Source organism: Ictidomys tridecemlineatus, chromosome 7, assembly GCF_052094955.1.
Source record: "Ictidomys tridecemlineatus isolate mIctTri1 chromosome 7, mIctTri1.hap1, whole genome shotgun sequence".
In the NCBI taxonomy this organism is placed as follows: domain Eukaryota; kingdom Metazoa; phylum Chordata; class Mammalia; order Rodentia; family Sciuridae; genus Ictidomys; species Ictidomys tridecemlineatus.
This window is the reverse complement of record NC_135483.1, coordinates 138,061,814-138,080,880: the sequence shown is the minus strand read 5'-3', so window position 1 is coordinate 138,080,880 and position 19,067 is coordinate 138,061,814. Positions and strand designations below refer to the sequence as shown.

Sequence of the window (19,067 nt, the reverse complement as noted above, 5' to 3'; positions counted from 1 at the left end):
CATAAGGATTTAAGATTCCACCCTGGGTGGATAGGGAAGATGAGGGCAGCCAAGAGATAGGATCACATGTGTTGACTTTAGTTCACATGTGGTGAGGGGTCTCCAGCAGACCCAGCAGCCTGGCTTAAGGAGGGGACAAGTAAATAGCAGGATGGAAGCAGGAATAGACTTGAGGGAAAGGATTGAGGGCGAATGGTGAGGATGTGATTCAGAGGCCAGGCAGTGGGACTTGGGATGCCTGGGGAAGGAAGAGAAATCTTAGTGGGATTTAGTGATGGTGAGTAACTGGAGTGTTTAAGGGACTGCAGAACTAATTGAAGTTGACAAATAGCCATGGAAGGAGGTAAAAAGTGAGAAAACAAGAGTGATAGTGGAGTGAAGTATGTCAGAAGCATGGTAGTTTCACGGTCCAGGGTATGTAAGTGGAATGGGTGATTTCAGTGAGTGGAGATCCTTGGAGCTGAGGAGACTAAAGGCAAGTTGACCATGACCTTATGAGAAAGGAAATGAATAACAATACTAAGGAAATTCAATCTTATGGAAATTGTGGAAGTGTCCTCAAATTTTCCATTATGCCAGTAAGCACTACTTAATGTAGTTGTTAAGATTTTAAGTGCTAAAAGGAAGCTTTAACATCAGCTAATCCAACCTCTTCAATTTATCCTTAAGGAAATGTAGGCATCAATAGGTGGAGGGTCATGACGGAAGGAAAATGGTTTATATCTTAGTATAATTGGGAGCACTGAGGCCTTTTTACCTTCTCTCAATACCTCTCAGAAGAACCTCTGTGAATCTCTACTGAAATCTCTAGAAGAATGAGAGGTTATTTTTAACATAATCAGATTTGACTGGAATTTCCTAATCTCTGGGAATGTTTTTTTTCTTGCTAAAGAATGGCTCATACCTGGGGAGAATTTCTCATTGTTTTGAAAAAGATGATCTTTAAGTTTCTATTTTCTTCTCAGGCTACAAGATAAGAAAGGTGAAGGCACCCAAGTTGGCTTCTTTCAACTGGTAATAAAACTCAATCGATTTATGGCACTGGGTTTGCCACTGTGAATTGTTCAGACCCTGGAGGAAGTGCTACCTCTTTAGTTATACTGGCAGATTTTTAACTACAGAGATAACTTATGCAGTCATAAGCTTTACCTAGATGATAGCATGCTGAATAGTGATCAGAAATGCGTTACTGATTAAACAAATCCACAAAGTCTCCTGGGAAATAATCACGAAACTCATAATTATCATTTTAGTAAGGAAAATCATTGCAGTTATATCATATATATCTATTCTTATGACAAGTCTTTTGAAATTTTTTAACTTAGGTATTTACTTGAATTTGCACCAGAGAGAGGCATTTCTAGGCATGAGTAGGCACTCTCCATTCTTGTTATCAGTTCTGTGAGCCAATTTGTGCCATTGCTACATACGCCACATAGTATATCTACCTGGCAATGGCATCTGTGGTAGTAGCTAGTTCCCCCTCATGCTGCAGATGAATAGCAGAACACTAAAGTCAGCTCCTGAGGAAAAGAGAATGAATTCGGTGATTAGGAAAAAAGAAGATGATCTAACAATATACGAGACTCAAGTGTTAAATAATCGATGTACAATTTATTTTGATATGATTAGTATGAACTCGGCCACTTAATTAAGATGATTCACATAAAATCTGGTATTGAGTCTTACTTATCAGAATCTAGAACCAAAAATTAAGTAGTCCCTTCCTCTCCTACCTTTTATCCGTAGATGATCCCTAACTCTAATCCTTTTTTTTTTTTTCAAGTTTCGATTTTCTTCATCAACTGACATTTGGCTGATATTGGTGGGAAGTTTATGTGCATTTCTCCATGGACTAGCCCAGCCAGGCATGGTTTTCATATTTGGTGAGATGACAGATGTGTTTATTGACTATGACATTGAAATACAAGAACTCAAGATTCCAGGAAAAGCATGTGTGAATAACACTATAGTATGGATCAACAGTTCCCTCAACCAGAATGTGACAAATGGAACACGTTGTGGGTAGGCTATTTTTACTTTTTCTTATGTCTTAAATTATAATTCTAAATGTATGAATGGACCAATATTGGCTGATGTGGAGAGGCATCTAACACAGAACAGACATATCAATTTGCCTGTATTTCTAGAAATTACTCTCCCTTGAAGCTCTTTCCAACTTACCAGTTTCTAAATTTAAAACTTAACAGAAACAGAATTGGAAATAATTTTTTTTCAAATACAGTGGTAAACATTAACTGTTTGTTGACTGTGTGCTTAAATATGACACTATCAATACTTAATCCACAAGGAAGGAGAATTTCACTGGAGTCTCAAATCAAGAGCACCCACCCCAATTCCCTTTTGCCCCTTAGTTTTAGGGCTGTGGCTAATGACTAGTACGAATAATGAGCATGCTGCATTGGTTGGAGTAGAGGGTCCCTGGTCATAGTAGTTGAGTATCCACGGAAGAGTGGTGTGGTGCTGTGATTGGAAGGTAGCTATGCAGAAATAGCCAGAACTCAGCCAGGTGCAGTAACTGTGCTACTGTTTTCTGTGATAAGCCTGACAGGCCACCTGGTAATCAGTGAGTCAGTAGTGCACGTGGGCTGACTCATTGTCACAGGATGGACTTTGCGTCCTGCCTCATGCTGCCTCAGGTTCAGGACATACTCATTTGCACGTATAAATCCATATACTTAGGTTCAAGAATCAAGGGCAGGGCACACCCTGCCTAGATACACACTTGGAATGGCTCCCTCAAAAGAATTTCTATTTCACGTCTTCATTTTTTAAATTTTCTACAGGCTTGATTCCGACTATGAGTAAGTTTTTCTAAATCACTGATAATCTTCAGTGATTTCTCTACTTTGAGGGTTACTCATTCAACCAAAATCTTTGGAACACCAACTATGTACCAGGAAATGGTGGAAGCATCAAGAACACAGTTACCTTAGAAGTCATTGTCCTCATCTTGGCGACCTTAGGTCTAGCCAGCCAGACCATCATTCAATCATTCATAAATATGTAGTTTCAGACTGGTAGGTGCTGGATGGTGAAAAAGCACAAGATAACACACATTTGGCAGAATTACCCTTGAAAAATGAACACACTAACTCATAAGACATAAATTTGCTAGTGTCTAAATATATCTTTTCTAAACTTAAAAGTTTCTTTCTATCTGAAAGACTCAGAGCAGTTTGTTTAACAGAAATTGAGTGCAATGACAGTCTTTTTAAACTCTTAGTTTTTGTTGGAGGACAGAAATGAACTACTTTTTACAGAGTGGTATGACCACAAAATGTAAAGTTAATCTTTCTCCCCATGTATGATGTAAATTGACTCAAACCATTAACAACATTAATAAATTAACTATCATGAAGTTAATTTTTTCAAGGAAAAATTCCAGTGATTATATCCTGTTATGCCTTAAAAATTGAAAGTAAATTCTTTATTATTATTATTATTATTTTATGGTACTGGGGATTGGACACAGGGCTTCTTACATGCTAGGCAAGCATTCCTCCACTGAGCTCCATTCCCAGCTCCAGAAAATAAATGTTTAAGAGCTCAAAATTTGAGGCCCTTCCATGATAATAGGTGTTGATAAATATTTGTTAGATAAATTAAAGAATGAATCTACATTTCATGTTTGTATCAGGCATCTGTTAGAAAGGAATTTTCTGTGGCTCATGCTCCTTTTATTCATTCTTACTGCGACCCCTGGGAATTTTAAGCAGAACATTGACTTTGGCTGAGTTCATATGATGCCAAGCATGTAAATGAATATTTATCCTTTAGTTTTTTTTTTTTTTTTTAGAAAATTTAATACAGATATCTGAAACTGTGTAGAGCACTCCTTTCTTGGCCATTGGGTTACCAGGAGTTCTGATAAATTAAATACTTTAATTGTGAGTTATTATGGTCACTAACATGAGTACTGTTTCTTGTATTTCTGAATAACATGTTTATTTAGCTTTTATGTACTAAGATCACTGTGAAAATGGAGTTGGGTGGGACAAGGGAGAGAGGACAAGGGAGAGAACATTTCCCATCTGTGAGTAGTTAATATGACTCCAATGTCCCCCAATTTCCTTTTCAAGTTTCTTTCTTGGAAAAAAAGATATCATTAAGGATACAATTTCTCCACCTCTTATAGTAGAGGTATTAGACTTGGAATTTACAAGACAACTCATTAATTTTAGCAACGTAAGGATGCATGATAATTGTAGGAGCTAGTTTTACTCTTCTTTATATTGTTTTCCACATATCTCTTGTAATCTGTTGGATGGAATTTTTAATTTAAATTCTTATAATGGCTTTCAGTGAATGACACTGATAAGGATTACAGAACAGCAGGCTCCTGATTAGCTTATCAGAATTTCTGCTCAGAATAGTAAATAAGTAAAAGAATGAAAGCAGATGAAAGAATAGAAAATTAAAACATCATAATACAATTTTCTTTTACCCAGTTAGGTATAAACAAATGGAAGCAACAAAATCTTTTTAACTCAATCATGGAAGAAGCATACTATAATTTCTGTGATAATCTACTGGTCACATAGATCAATTCCAGTACAGTTTTGGAAGGACTTTATAAGAATGTGACTACCTAGAGAGAAGAATCTCTGGGGTCCCACTGGAGGCTGACCCTTGCCACCACTGGGAACCTGGAGTCCTCACTTGCCCCAACTATGGATGCATGAAGTTGAAAATCTGAGGCTGTACTTTCACTTGCATTTCAGTCTATTTTCTTAGTAACATACGTTCAACTTAGTTATGTAAGCACTACTTTGAAGTTAGATGGTTTAAAACGACAAACTTTTAAACAATTAGCTTTTTTGAGATATAATTCATATACCACAAATTTCAACCAATTAAAGTGTGCAGTACAATGGTTTTAAATATAGTCACAGAGTTGTATACCCATGCCACAATCAATTTTAGAACATTTTCATTACCACAAAGAAATCTTATACCCTTACCTATCATTCCCTTAATTCTCATTCATATCATTCCTGGGCAACACCTATCTTCTTTCTATCTCTGTAGATTTGCTTATTCTGAACATTTCCTATAAGTGGAATCATATAATATGTGGTCTTTTATGTGTAACTGACTCCATTAATGTAGCATGGAAACAAAAATGTTTTCAAATTCTATCTATGTTGTAACATGGATCAGTGTGTCATTTATTTTTATTGTTGAATAATATTTTATCATATGAACATAATATGTTTTATTTATCCATTTGTCAGTCCATGGGTATTTGAGTTGTTCTCACTCTTTGGCTATTACAAATAATGCAGCTATGAACATTTGTGTGAAAATTCTTGTGTGGACATATGTTTTCATTTCTGTTAGATAAATACCTAAGAATAGAATTGCTGGATCATGTGGTAACTACATGTTTAATCATAGGAAGAACTGTAAGGCTGTGTTACAAAATGGCTATACCATTTGCATTCTCCCTAGTGGTACATAAGGAGACCAATTTTTTCACATCCTCACTCACATTTGTTACATGTTATCTATATTTTGATAATAGCTCTAGGAGCTCTAGGAGGCTCCTTCCCAAGGAGATCTAGACCTTAGTCCCTGGAACTTGTGAATATTACCCTATACAGAAAAAGAGTCAATAAAGATGTGATTAAATTAAAGATCTTGGGATAGATGAGTTCATCCTGGATATAAAGATCTTGGGATAGATGAGTTCATCCTGGATTATCCAGGTGAGCTCTAAATGCACCCATAGTTGCTTCTAACAGGGACAATTACCAAGACAGAGGTAGAGGGCAATTTGACTGTAGAGAGAAGAGGAGAGGCAGAGTGACTACAGAGGAAGACAGTGTAATAATGTCACACCCAAGGAATGTCAGCTAATACCAAAAGCTAGAAGAGGCAAGGAAGAGATTCTCCCCAGGAGCCTTTGGAAATGGCACAACTCTGACATAACTTGCTTTTGGCTCAGTGAATCTGACTTCTGATTTCTGTTTTCCATAAATATAAGGGAATAAATTTTCTCTTGTGTTAAGCCATCAAGTTTGTGGTGATTTGTTACAGCTGTCATAGGAAACGGATACAGTAACTCACCTAGTGAGTGTGCAGTAGTATTTCCTTGTGGTTTTCAATTTGCACTTCCCTAAAGGCTAGTGATGTCAGACATCTCTTTAGGTGCTTATTTGCCATATTTATATCTTCTTTGGAAACATGACTATTCAGATCCTTTGCCCTGTTTAAAATTGGCTTATGTCTTTTATTACTGCGTCATGAGGTTCTTTAGATGTTCTAGATACAAATCTCTTATCAAATACTGGATTTTCAGAAAACTCCCCTCATTCTTTGAGTTATCTTCAATCTCTTGATGTCCATCTTCTACATTTTAAATTTTGGTGACATCTACTTCATTTTTCCCTTTTATTATTTTGTTGCTTCTGCTTTTGGCATCATATCTAAGAAATCATTGTCAAATCCAAAGTCACAAAGACTTAAATCTACATTTTCTTTTAAGGGTTTTATAATTTTGCTCTCATATTTAGATCTGTGATTCATTTTGAGTCAATTTTGCTGTGTAATGTGAGGTAGGGGTCCCACATGATTCCTTTCCACATAGTCAGTTATCGCTGCATGTCTTTTTTTTTGAAAGACTCTCTTTTCTTGTTTTCTTTCCTTCCCTTTCCTTCTCCTCCCCCCTTACTCTCCTTCCCTCCTTCCTTCACCCCCTCCATCCTTCTTTCTTTCTTCACCATTGAATAGTCTCAGAACCCTTATCAAAATAAATGTATTATAAACATATGTTTATTTTGGAGTTCTGAATTTTATACCATCCATCTAAATATCTATATTTTAAAAATTTATTCTAATTAGTTCTACATGACAGCAGAATGCATTTCAATTCATTGTGCACAAATGGAGCATAACTTCTCATTTCTCTAGCTTTACATGATGCAGAGTCACACAGTTCATGCATTCATACATGTACATCCTTCCCAACCCCCACCCTCACCCCTCTTCTCACTCCCCTCAGCCCATCCAAAGTTCCTTCATTCTTCCCTAGGCACCCCTAACCCCCATATTAATCAGCATCCACATATCAGAGAAAACATTTGGCCTTTGATATTTTGGGATTGGCTTATTTTGCTTAGCATGATATCACTTTATAGCTCACTGCTATAAACTTTGATGTGGCTTCATCATCGTAGTATGCTGATTTTAATTCCTTTAGGTATAAACCGAGAAGTGGGACAGCTGGGTCAAATGGTGGTTCCATTCCAAGTTTTCTAAGGAATCTCCATACTGCTTTCTAGAGTGGTTGCACCAATTTGCCGTCTCACCAGCAATGCATGAATGTACCTTTTCCCCCACATCCTTGCCAACATTTATTGTTACTTGTATTATTGATAATTTCCCTTCTGACTGGAGTTAAATGAAATCTTAGAGTACTTTTGATTTGCATTTCACTAATTGCTAGAGATGTTAAACATTTTTTCATATACTTGTTGACCATTCATATGAAGGTTGGGCCCTTCCTTCCTTCCTTCCTTCCTCCCTCCCTCCCTCCCTCCCTCCCTCCTTCCCTCCCTCCTTCCCTCCCTCCTTCCCTCCTTCCCTCCCTCCCTCCTTCCTTCCCTCCTTCCTTCCCTCCTTCCTTCCTTCCTTCCCTCCCTCCCTCCTTCCCTCCCTCCTTCCCTCCTTCCCTCCCTCCCTCCTTCCTTCCCTCCTTCCCTCCCTCCCTCCCTCCCTCCTTCCTTCCTTCCTTCCTTCCTTCCTTCCCTCCCTCCCTCCCTCCTTCCCTCCTTCCTTCCTTCCTTCCTTCCTTCCTTCCTTCCTTCCTTCCTTCCTTCCTTCCTTCCTTCCTTCCATTGTATTGGAGTTCTTTATATATCCTGGAGATTAGTGCTCTATCTGATGTGCATGTGGTAAAGATTTTCTCCCATTCTGTAGGCTTTCTTTTAATGTTATTGATGATTGTTTCCTTTCCTGAGAAGAAGCTTTTTAGTTTGACTTCATCCCACTTATTAATTCTTGATGTCACATTTTCTTCATTGATCCATTGTTAGACACTTAGGTTGATTAATTTTTATAGATACAAGATTATTTTAAAATCATATGAAAAGAGAAAAGAGCTAAAGTAACTAAAAAAGTTTTTTTTTTTAAAAAAAGGAATAATAAAATGGAAGGAATCTGTCTACCTGATCTCAAGGTATATTATGTAACTACAATAATCAAGACTATGTGGTATTGAAAGAAAGCAGACATACAGATCAGTTGAGCAGAACAAAGAGCCCAGAAATAGATTCACACACTTACATCTGATTTTTGACAAAGGTAGAAAAAGCAGTTTATTGGAATAAACTTCTTATCACATGATAGTCAAGCAATTGGATATCCATAGTTTAAAAATAATGCACCCATATGAAAGCTTAAGAAGATCTTGGACTCAGATATTTTTAAAAATGTCAATTTTTAGAAAAATATGTAGGAGACCACTTCATGTTCTGGGCTAAACAAAGAGTTCTTAGACTTAAAACCAAAAGCAAAACTCATAAAAGAAAAAAATCAATACTTTCCATGAGGGATTTCACATTAAGATTAAAAACCTTTGCTCTGCAAAAAAAAAAAAACCTGTAGAAGGGTGAAAAGATACAAAACAGAGTGGGAGACATATTTGCCTATTATATATAAAACAAAAAGACTAGAGTCTAGAAGACATCAAGAATTTTCAAAACTCAATGTTAAGAACAACCAAATTCCAATTAGAAGATGGGAAAAAGACATTTTACAAGGCTGTGAAGATGGCAAATGAGCACATGAACAAAAAATGTTCAATATTATTAGTTAGGGGAAAACAAAATAAAAATGAGATATCACTATACAACTAGCAGAATGGCTAAAATAAAAAATAGTGAAAACTCCTGAATGAGGATGAAAAATAGTTTCTTGGGGGGAAAGCTGTCATTCTCTAAAATAAACATCTAGCCAGTGGTAAGTGTGCAACCAGTCCACATGAATGTTCTATAAAGTAACTTTGCCCAAAGATAAGTTATTTGTCTTTCGGTAGATGTCCTATTTATTTAGGAATGCAGAGCCACCAAGGTTCTGAAACTAGGACTTGGACCCACTTCTGCCTTCTCATAGCACTTGGCCTGCAGTTGGTGCTGATAATGTGTAGCACCAACTCCTGGGGATTAGTCTACAGTGCAGGAGACCATTGGCTTTCTAGGTTTCTCCTAGTTTTCATGAAAGTCTGAAGATGTGATTAGAGTTTTACTGGCTTTAGAGATTGTCAGAGGGGTTGACCGTGGTAGTTATTTTCTGCTTTATTAGTATTTTAAAAGTCAAAGTAAAATCAAGATGCATTTACTGATTACCTACTTTATATAGATATTGTACCACACTTTGACAAGAGTGCCCAAACAGTATAAAACCAGCCTTTATCTCAAGTAGACTGCAATTTACTAGCAGGAAAAATACGAATATACTCCATATAAATATATGGAATACAGTAAAGAAAAACAAAATGTAATTTTTTTTCTCTTTCATTGTTAAAGTCTTGCCAAACTACATTTCAACCTCAATTCTGCAAATGTGAATCAAAAGCATATTCTATATTTGAGAGATGGAAGAGCTAGGGTTACTTAACCCTTCCCTGTTAAGGAAGAAAAATATTTTATTTTTTACTTTCTATAGAATATTGCTGCCAGATGGCAATAAAACTTGTGAAATAAGTTTGTTCTATGTTAAGTAAATTATTTGGTCTGAGTTCTCTAAGGGGAGAGAATAATTGAAGTTTGAGTCACAAGAAGGCCTGATAGAGAACAGGAATGGTGCAGGATGTTCATCCATGATGAAGATGCTGCTTCTGCTTTTTGAAAGGAATCATCTATTATTTAAACTTATCTTAAAGGATCAGCATGGTTATCAGCCAATATGCTGATTTTCTAATTGTAACATTCCTTATTTCCTGAAAGCAATTTTAGAATATTTTTTCCTCCTCCCTTTCCTGGTCTTGCCAATCCCAAACCTTGTGCCATCACACGTAGTTCTGCTGGGGAAAATGCAAAGCGCTTTCTTGCTATTTCCTTCAAGTGCCTTTGGCTTCAACTTTAGAAACTGTCTTGAAAAGGAGCTTCTTGGGCTGTAGTCAGCAAGAAGACAGGGCAAAGAAAGGGCTTTTCTCCCCTTTGGAAAGATGACATGCACATTTTTCACAGTGTCACTCGGAGATGGAGAAATTGAAAAGCTGGCTTAGATTCCCACAGGAGGTAATGGTAAGCCTCTTGGTTTACAGCACCCTTCATTCTATGTGTCTTTTTAGACAGTCTTTCAGACTTTCAACCTTTCTCTGGCCATGATTGCTCTATCACTGCATGTATATGAGTGGAAAGGTCCAAGAAGAAGGGAGCACGGGGCAACCATTCAGGGACCCCTCTCTTCTAGTAACTGCTGAAAGATCATTTACACTCTTAGCATCTCTGCCTATAGAAGTAAAGAGGATGAGCATATTTGCTGTGATTGGTACTATGAAATCTATTTAGAGTTTTGGTTGAATTGATAATAATTTTGCATAGATAAAATGTCTCACTCATTTAATAGAACTACATAGCACATATATTTCATATATTTTATTTATTTTTTCAGTACTGGAGATTGAACTCAGGGCCACTTGGCCACTGAGCCACATCCCCAGCCCTGTTTTGTATTTTATTTAGAGACAGGTTCTCACGGAGTTGCTTAGCATCTCATCATTGCTGAGACTGGCTTTGAACTCATGATCTTCCTGCCTTGACCTCCCAAGCTGCTGGGATTATGGGCATGTGCCACTATGGCCAGCTATATATTTTAAACCCCTCTGTACATACAAATATAACCCTTGGTAATTTCTTCCTACCTGAAAGTCTTAACATCTCTCCCACTCCCTCTTTTGAAGGTTGCTGAACATTGAAAATGAAATGATTTTTTTTGCCAGTTTCTATGCCTTGATTGGTGCTGCAGTACTTCTCTTAGGCTATATTCAGGTTAGTAGCACCTCCATTTTATTTACTGATCAACATCTGGGCTCTTGACATTACATGAAATGCAGTGTTGACTTTAACCTTTAAGCTACTGGAAAACCATAAGAATAGCACTTCTGTGTTGGGAGGATGTGACAGAAAGCGGGTGGGATGTTTTTCTCAGGGAACAGAATCAGTTATCCAGAAGGGGAGAGTAGACTTTTAGTTGCAATGTCTATTTCTCTTGCCCTTCCCTACTTTATTCTCTCTCCTGGGCTCAGAAAATACAGCTGTGGGTGTGTTTGTAGGGGAGAATTGAGTAGCCCGGAGAAAGCCAAGCAAGTGGAGGTGAAGGAAAGCACAATGTAATTTCTTTTCCTCTGTCATTGTTGAAGTCTCATTAAATTGCATTCCAACCAGCATTCTGTAAATGTGAATTAAGTCATGGAAGGCCTAGGATTATTTAATCCTTCTTAAGGAAGAAAACTTTTCCATTTTTTGCCACCTTCTGTATTAAAACAATATTAAATTCCTCTTGCAAGTTTTCAAGAATTCCAGATATTATTAGTTGTAAAGAGAATTGAACCCATCTGTCCTGCTCTAGGACTTTTGATGACATGCTTACTTTCCTTCACTAGGAGATATCTAATCACAGATTAGCTTTCCTGCACGTTCCATCCTTTTCGTGTTACATGTCCTTAAAAATCATTGCATGAAACCTACATGTGAATGCTTATCAGCATACCTGTTAGGGGAAAAATTCACCCAGAAGTAGTGTGCAAAGCCAGTGATTTTTAGAGCAACGATGTCTTGGTTTTGGTGCTATGAGCCTTATTTCACTCATGGAGAAAGTGAAGGGTGAAGTCTAGAAGTCAAGGGATTGTTCATGTGTCACAGTTGGATCCAATCCCAGATTTCTGGCCACACCCTCCAAAGTTGTTCTGTTCACCTCCACTTTTAGCCTCAGGTGCCAGAAATCACTCCTTAGGTTCTAAGAGGCATTTTTGTGAATTATTTCCCTTCTGTTGTCAACCATTACACGGAAAGTGTTATCTTCTGAGAAGAGAAGGAGTTAAGTGTGTGTAACATTGCCATGCTAAGCGTTCTTTTGTCCATTTTCAGGTGTGCTTTTGGGTCATTGCTGGAGCCCATCAGATACAGAAAATGAGAAAATTTTACTTTAGGAGAATAATGAGAATGGAAATCGGGTGGTTTGACTGCCATGCCGTGGGCGAGTTGAATACAAGATTCTCTGAGTAAGCTGCTGGTACAACAGTGTTTTAAGTCTCATGTTTTTGATAATAAAACTTGTTTCTAAATTAAACAACAATTTGAAAATATCTTCTGTTAGATTGGATACATTGGCTCTGTTAGGTTCGGCTTTCTTAGAAAGCCTGGCCTTTTTCATAGGCAATGCCTTTTAAATATGGTTATTAAACACTGAAGCTAGGTAACTTCAATTTGGGTTGTAGGCTCTTGATTAAAACATTAGAAGTATAATAGGAGAGTTTAAAGAAGTAGGTTAATTTGACCTCAGAAGGAGAAATGGAAGAAGGCTATTCTAATATACACACATATGGAAAATACAATTCAAAATTAATTATCTAAATAATTTCTGCACACACAAAAACAAAGATAATTCCAAAAATAGTTTGAGAAGGGTTCAAACTGAAAACCAGATTTAAATTCAGTTTATGGGCTGGGAATGTAGCTCAGGGTAGAGCAATTGCTTACTATGCAAGAGGCCCTGAGTCCAATCCCTAATACTGCAAATTGTAATCATCATCACCTCAACATAGCTAGTTTACATCCAAGTATAGCATAGTTTGGATCATTAATGGGCCCCCAGAATTTCTCAATGAGCCCTGAGTTAGAACCAGTTGAACCCTATTGAATTGGGTTGACCTTTGAGGTTCCATGAAAGACAATATTCAGAGAAGACAAAGCTAAAGTTTAGGCCCCTAGATTCCAGCACTTACTTAGTTACTTACTTACCGCTTACTTACTGTGATCTTGAACAGCTGGATGTTAAACTTGTTAGAATACGATGATCTAATCTCTGGGTATTCCTTAGGTTCTTTCTTGCTCTTAAGTCCCACTTAAGTCCCAAGCCCTCTTTTCTCCATGTGGATAAGATGAACTTTATGTGACTGTCTTCCACCAATATTCTGAATGACTAGCCAAAGGAACAAGAGGAGCAAACAAACAAATACTCAGACTAACACATATTGGTGGCTTAGTATTTGAAAGGTACTGTTCTACATGCTTTTCATATATTAGCTAATTTAATTCTCATTATTGGCCACTGTTACTATCCCCATTTTATAGATGAGAAAGCTTAAACACAAAAAGGGTAAAGTGATTTGTCCACAAACAGCTTGTGTTTAAATTCAGCCACATTTAGCCACTATTCACTGCTGCCTGTTAACAGAATGCAGTAACTACATTCAAACAAACACAAAGCATGCAGATTAATCATATTTCCATGGAAACACAGGGAGGAAGATACTACTTCTTCCTGGGGATTACCTAAAATTTATGACTGAGTTGGTATGTGAATAGACCTTTGAGGCTGAGAGGATTAATCAGACCTGAAGGGAAGGACTCTCCAGATAGGCCAGAGATATTAACTGCAAGAAAGGAGACAAATAAGGTTGTTTCCAAAATTTATCATCAATGTCCAGTGGATATCAGCTGGAAAATTGTGACCAAAGTTGGCTATGAGCAGAGAAGCTAGATCACATCCCAAGGTGCAGCAAATATTTTAAGATTTGAGCATCTGTTATACTACCTGAGGACAATGGTGGGCCAAAGATGGGTGTGTTTAGAAGAAAGGGAACGTCAGTGAGCCATGTTAGTTGGCTAAATTGTTTTAGTGATTCAAGTCTCTCTTGTTTCTAGTGATATTAATAAAATCAATGACGCCATTGGTGACCAAATGGCCACATTCATTCAGCGCATGACCTCAGCCATCTGTGGGTTCCTGTTGGGATTTTTAAGGGGTTGGAAACTGACCTTCGTTATTATTTCTGTCAGCCCTCTCATTGGGATTGGAGCAGGCATCATTGCTTTGGTAAGAATGTCTTTTTGCTTTTCCTCCACGGGAAGACATTTGCACTCATAAACAAACCAAAATATGAAGCTTTTCTACTTTGTTTAGTCGATACAATTATTGTTATTTTGATTTATTCCACAGCATCAAATAAGTTTCATACGGCAGGAATTAATGATATTTTAATAAGATAAATATTATTTTATTAATATCAAACAACTATATTTATTGAACATCTACTATTTTGCCAGGTACTCTTAGGAGCTTCATATTTGTCATCTCTAATTCTTACTATAATTGTGTAATGAAAGTACTAACACTGTTTTAAATATAAGAAACTGAAGCTCCAACAAGTAAAAGGACTTAACTGGGACTGCACTTTTGACTTCAAGGGAACCCCCTGATGCCAAATCCCCACCTACTCTCCAGTGTTCCTGTTGCTCTCTATGTGCTCCAGAGATCAGATGATTCCCTTAAATATTACAAATATACCCAGATCAGTAAGGAACTCAAAGAGATTTCTGTAATTACATCAGTCTCCGAGAGAGGTTGTCTGATCCATTCTGAGTGTTCTCTTACCATCTCTGTTTCTCAGCTTTTAAGGCTAAGACCAAATGTAGGAGTTTGGGGTCACTCCAGTTAAAATACTCCCAAGGATCTAGGCATTATTATTTTTTACTTTTAGAGCATCCACCCTGGAAAGCAGGGAGTGGGTTCAGGCACACTAAACTTTTCTATCCATGAGAGTAGAATTTAAGTGAAAAGCTGCGTGACTTCTATATATCATTGAACAAAAAGTAGCAATCTACCTGATATTTTCTAGCAAAATAGTCTTATAAGACACTGATTATATTATTTAATAAATTATATTATTTCACAGGTAATGTAGAAAATAGGCTGAAAGTGACAGTAGCAAAGAGCTCACTGCACTCCACTCTGTCACCCTCTGGTTTTCTCACTAACAAGTTTGTGTGACTCAAGAAAGACATTTAATTCATCAAAACCTGCTTATTCATCTTTAAAGTAGGATAATATGATGATTATGAATATAATCACATATAAAGTAGGATCATATAATTGTGAATATGAATATCATGAATATCATCATGATGATTTAGGGTATTATCCAAATAACACACTGAAATACACTGTCTGGTACAGAATCCATTAGAGAAAATGTATTTTATCATTTTTTTTTTAAACCCATTGCATTACGCAAGCTTGACCACAGTCTTTCCTATGGAATACTTTCCAGCTGTGCTGCATTTGATTCAGCTTGTTTTCTTGCTTACATACGTTTAATCTCTTCCTTCAAACCTGTGATCAACTAATATACACATTCAAATGGATGTTATGCCATGTTTTAGTGTGTTGGAGACTCAAAATGTTGTCTGGTTGACTTGGTCATGAACAGATTTAGGACTATAATCTGTCTTGTTGTCTCAATACCCACCTTCCAACTGCTCCTAAATGGGTTTGGAATGCTGTTGCCCATTTCACTAGATCCAAAGTGAAGGCAAAAGAGGCAGAGATGGGCAACATATAATATGTTAGAAACTATTGTAGGTTTTGTATGCTTTTGTCAAGTTTTAACATTCAGGATGAGAAACATGAACAATTGTCATGTATTTCCAAATACAGATTTCTTAAGCTGCTGGATGAATATATTTATTAATTTGCTATTTATTTATTTATTTATTTTGTGGTGCCAAGGATCCATCCAGGGCCTTGTGCATACCAGGCAAGTGTTCTACCACTAAGCTGTATCCCCAGTCCCTCCTAGACCAGTTTAATTGAAATTGTGCTGAGATAATTTAATATTCTATTATTACATTCACAACTACTTAATTTTATCATTATTGTGCTGTAAATGCATATTTCAGGAATAAATTAGGTAAGGAGTATGATAAAACTACAATGTCATTCATAATGACCAAGTGCAAAATTTTAATGTTGATGAAAGCAATTTTTCTATCCTTACTAATGCCTTTCCAAGTCATGAAGTTTTATAAATTGTGGACTGATAAAATAGTAAATATATTAAAAAAAATATTTTTACTCATTTTATATTTTAGAATTCTAATATTTTGTTTGATCATACTTTTGCTGCTGAAAGTTTGGAAAACTGCTGGAAAATAAACTCCCTTGCTCTGAGAATTATATATGTTTTTAGATTTCTGATTTAGTGACTCTTCCACAACATGGGCTTTTCCTCCATGTTTCTTATTCTGTGCAGGGATTTCTTTGAGAGTTAACTTTTACTAGGACTCAATCCAAGTCTAATTTTAGAAAAGGTAAGTTGTCTGTTACTAACAACATATGTCTTTTCATTTCATTTTGTAAAAATAAAAAGTATAATTAAGCCCCTACAGTTAAGTCAAAATGATGTAACATTTATCTAAAGCTTTCTCCTCTGGAGCTACCTCTTCAGTGTGGTGCCTTTGAACTCTCTCACTCTTTACTCCACATAGGCCTCTAGTCTTTGCTTCTCTGGTTTGTCTATAAATTGTGCAATGGTTTCTAACTAACAAAAATGAAATATGACCTGATTTGACTTGGGAACCTCATCAATATCATGAGTGGGACACTTTAGTGCTATAGAATGTCACATTGGGGATTTACTCTGTGAGGGAGTTTTTGGAGTCATTTTGATACATCAAAAACCAAACACTCAAGGATGGGCTTAACATAAACCAAACTTGGACCAAATTCCTTCCTCCTGTGTTATGGTGGCAATCTAGTGGCATATTAAACCTGTCATGTGTTTACCTCTGTTAAATGAATCAATAAATGATAACCTGACTTCCTGACTTACCCATTAATAGCCCATTCTTTTTTTGTACCAGGGATTGAACCCAGAGGTATTTAATCACTGAGCCACATCCCAAGCCCCTTTTTATATTTTTTTAATTTAGAGACAGGATGATGCTGAGTTGCTTAGGACCTCTCTATGTTGCTGAGGCTGGCTTTGAACTTGCGATCCTCCTGCCTCGACCTCCTGAGCCCCTGGGATCATAGATGTGCAGCACCTAATACTTACTCTTTATATTTTCTCTTCTTCTTTTGAACTTTAGAGTGTGGCCAAGTTTACAGACCTTGAGTTGAAGGCTTATGCCAAAGCAGGGTCAGTGGCTGATGAAGTAATTTCCTCTGTGCGAACTGTGGCTGCTTTTGGTGGTGAGGAAAAAGAGATCGAAAGGTTGGTTAATTGGAATGTCTATTATTTTCCTGAACTTCATCAATCTGCATAGTACCCTGACTTTTCCTCACTGTGTACAAAATGGCAGATCCATGGTCTGTTCTGATCAAAAGAAACATTTGGTCAACAGGTAGATTCACAGAATCATTCAGATTAGTCAAAGCACTACCAGAAGTCCCAAACCTTAACGATATGTTTTTGAAAGTGTCAAAGTTGCTTATTCTTTGAAAGCCAGTTAAGGTCAGAAATTTATTTCAAATTCTGATGATATGTGTGCATATAGAGCATCTCATGCCATTCTGTATAATGCTGTTTACTGCCATAAAAAAGAGTCTATATAAGACAGTACAATAGATCACAAAAATATAAGGGATCATAAGAATCTATATGAATAATTTTATGCCAACAAAATGGATAATCTAGAAAAAATGGATACATTCCTAGAAACATACTACCTACCAAGATGAAATAATAAAGAAATAGGAAACTGCAACAGATCATAATGAGTAAGGAGAGAATCAGTCATAAAGTCTCCTATCAAAGAGAAGTCCAGGACCTAGTGCATTTATTGTTGAATTGTAGAAAACATTTAAAGAAGAACTAATACCAATCCTTCAAAATCTCTTTTAAAATATTGAAGAGGAGAGAATCATCAAACTTATTTCATAATGTCAGCATCACCTTGATATCAAAGACAGACAAGGATACAAGTGACAAAATAACAGGCCAATATCGTTGATGAGCTTGGATGCAGAAATTCCCAACAAAATATTAGCAAACCAAATTTCGGGTCCTTCCCCATGATCAAGTGGAATTTATCCCTGGGATGCAAGGATGGCCCAACGTATGCAAATTGTGAAGCATTGCACTAACAGAAAGAAAGGCAAAACTATACAATCATCTCAATAGAGGCTGAAAAGTCATTTGACAACATCTAACATCTGTGCATGACACAAACTCTCAACAAATAAACCTCAACACAGTTCATCTGTTTATTTCAATCCCACAGCTAAATCATACTCCATAGTGTGAAAGCTTTTCCTTGAAGGTCAAGAACAAGATAAGGGTGACCACTCTCGCCACTTTTATTAGCCAGAGCGATTAGTATAGAGAAAGAATGGAAAGACATTTAAATAGAAAGGAAAAAGGGAAGAGGTCTCTGCTTTCAGATGACACAGTACCTAGATAAAACCCTGAAGATTTTACCTAAACACTGTTAAATGAAATGAACAAATCCAGTAAAATTGCTAGATACAAAATCAGTTTACAAAACACAGTAGTGTTTCTGTACACTAACAATGAACTATCAGAAAAAAGAAATCAAGAAAATAATCCTATCTGTAATAGGTACAAAATTTAAAATACTTAAGAAATCAAGAAAATAATCCTATCTGTAATAGGTACAAAATTTAAAATACTTAGGAATAAATTTAACCAAGGAGAAGAAAGATCTGTACACTGAAAACTATATAACATTAATGAAAGGAATTAAAGAAAGTACAAACAAATGAAAAGATATCCTATGTTCGTGGATTAGAAGAATTGAATATTGTTAAAATCTCCATATTTCCTAAAGCAATCTACAGAATTGATCTGATCCCTGTCAAAATTCCAATGACATTTTCCATGGAAATACAAAAAAATTTCTAAAATTCATACATAACCACAAAAGATCTCAGACAGCAAAAGCAGACTTGAGCAAAGGAATTTGAAGGTATCACCTTTATCTGATCTCCAACTCTTGCTACATTTAATCATCAACACAGAATGGTATTGGCTTAAAAATAGACATATAGAGCAATGGAACAGATAAAGAGCCCCA

The 19,067-nt window shown here is 36.6% G+C and overlaps 1 protein-coding gene across 1 annotated transcript in view; it reads left to right on the top strand.

Moving 5' to 3' along the window:
* Abcb11 (ATP binding cassette subfamily B member 11) overlaps positions 1 to 19,067 on the top strand; it is an 89,935-nt gene that overhangs the window by 14,471 nt on the left and 56,397 nt on the right. Inside the window, exons 5-10 of the mRNA XM_078017538.1 lie at positions 966 to 1,014; positions 1,787 to 2,025; positions 10,931 to 11,018; positions 12,117 to 12,250; positions 13,896 to 14,067; positions 17,121 to 17,245. Of these exons, the coding sequence (XP_077873664.1) occupies positions 966 to 1,014; positions 1,787 to 2,025; positions 10,931 to 11,018; positions 12,117 to 12,250; positions 13,896 to 14,067; positions 17,121 to 17,245 (807 nt within the window). The remainder of the gene's footprint in view (positions 1 to 965; positions 1,015 to 1,786; positions 2,026 to 10,930; positions 11,019 to 12,116; positions 12,251 to 13,895; positions 14,068 to 17,120; positions 17,246 to 19,067) is intronic.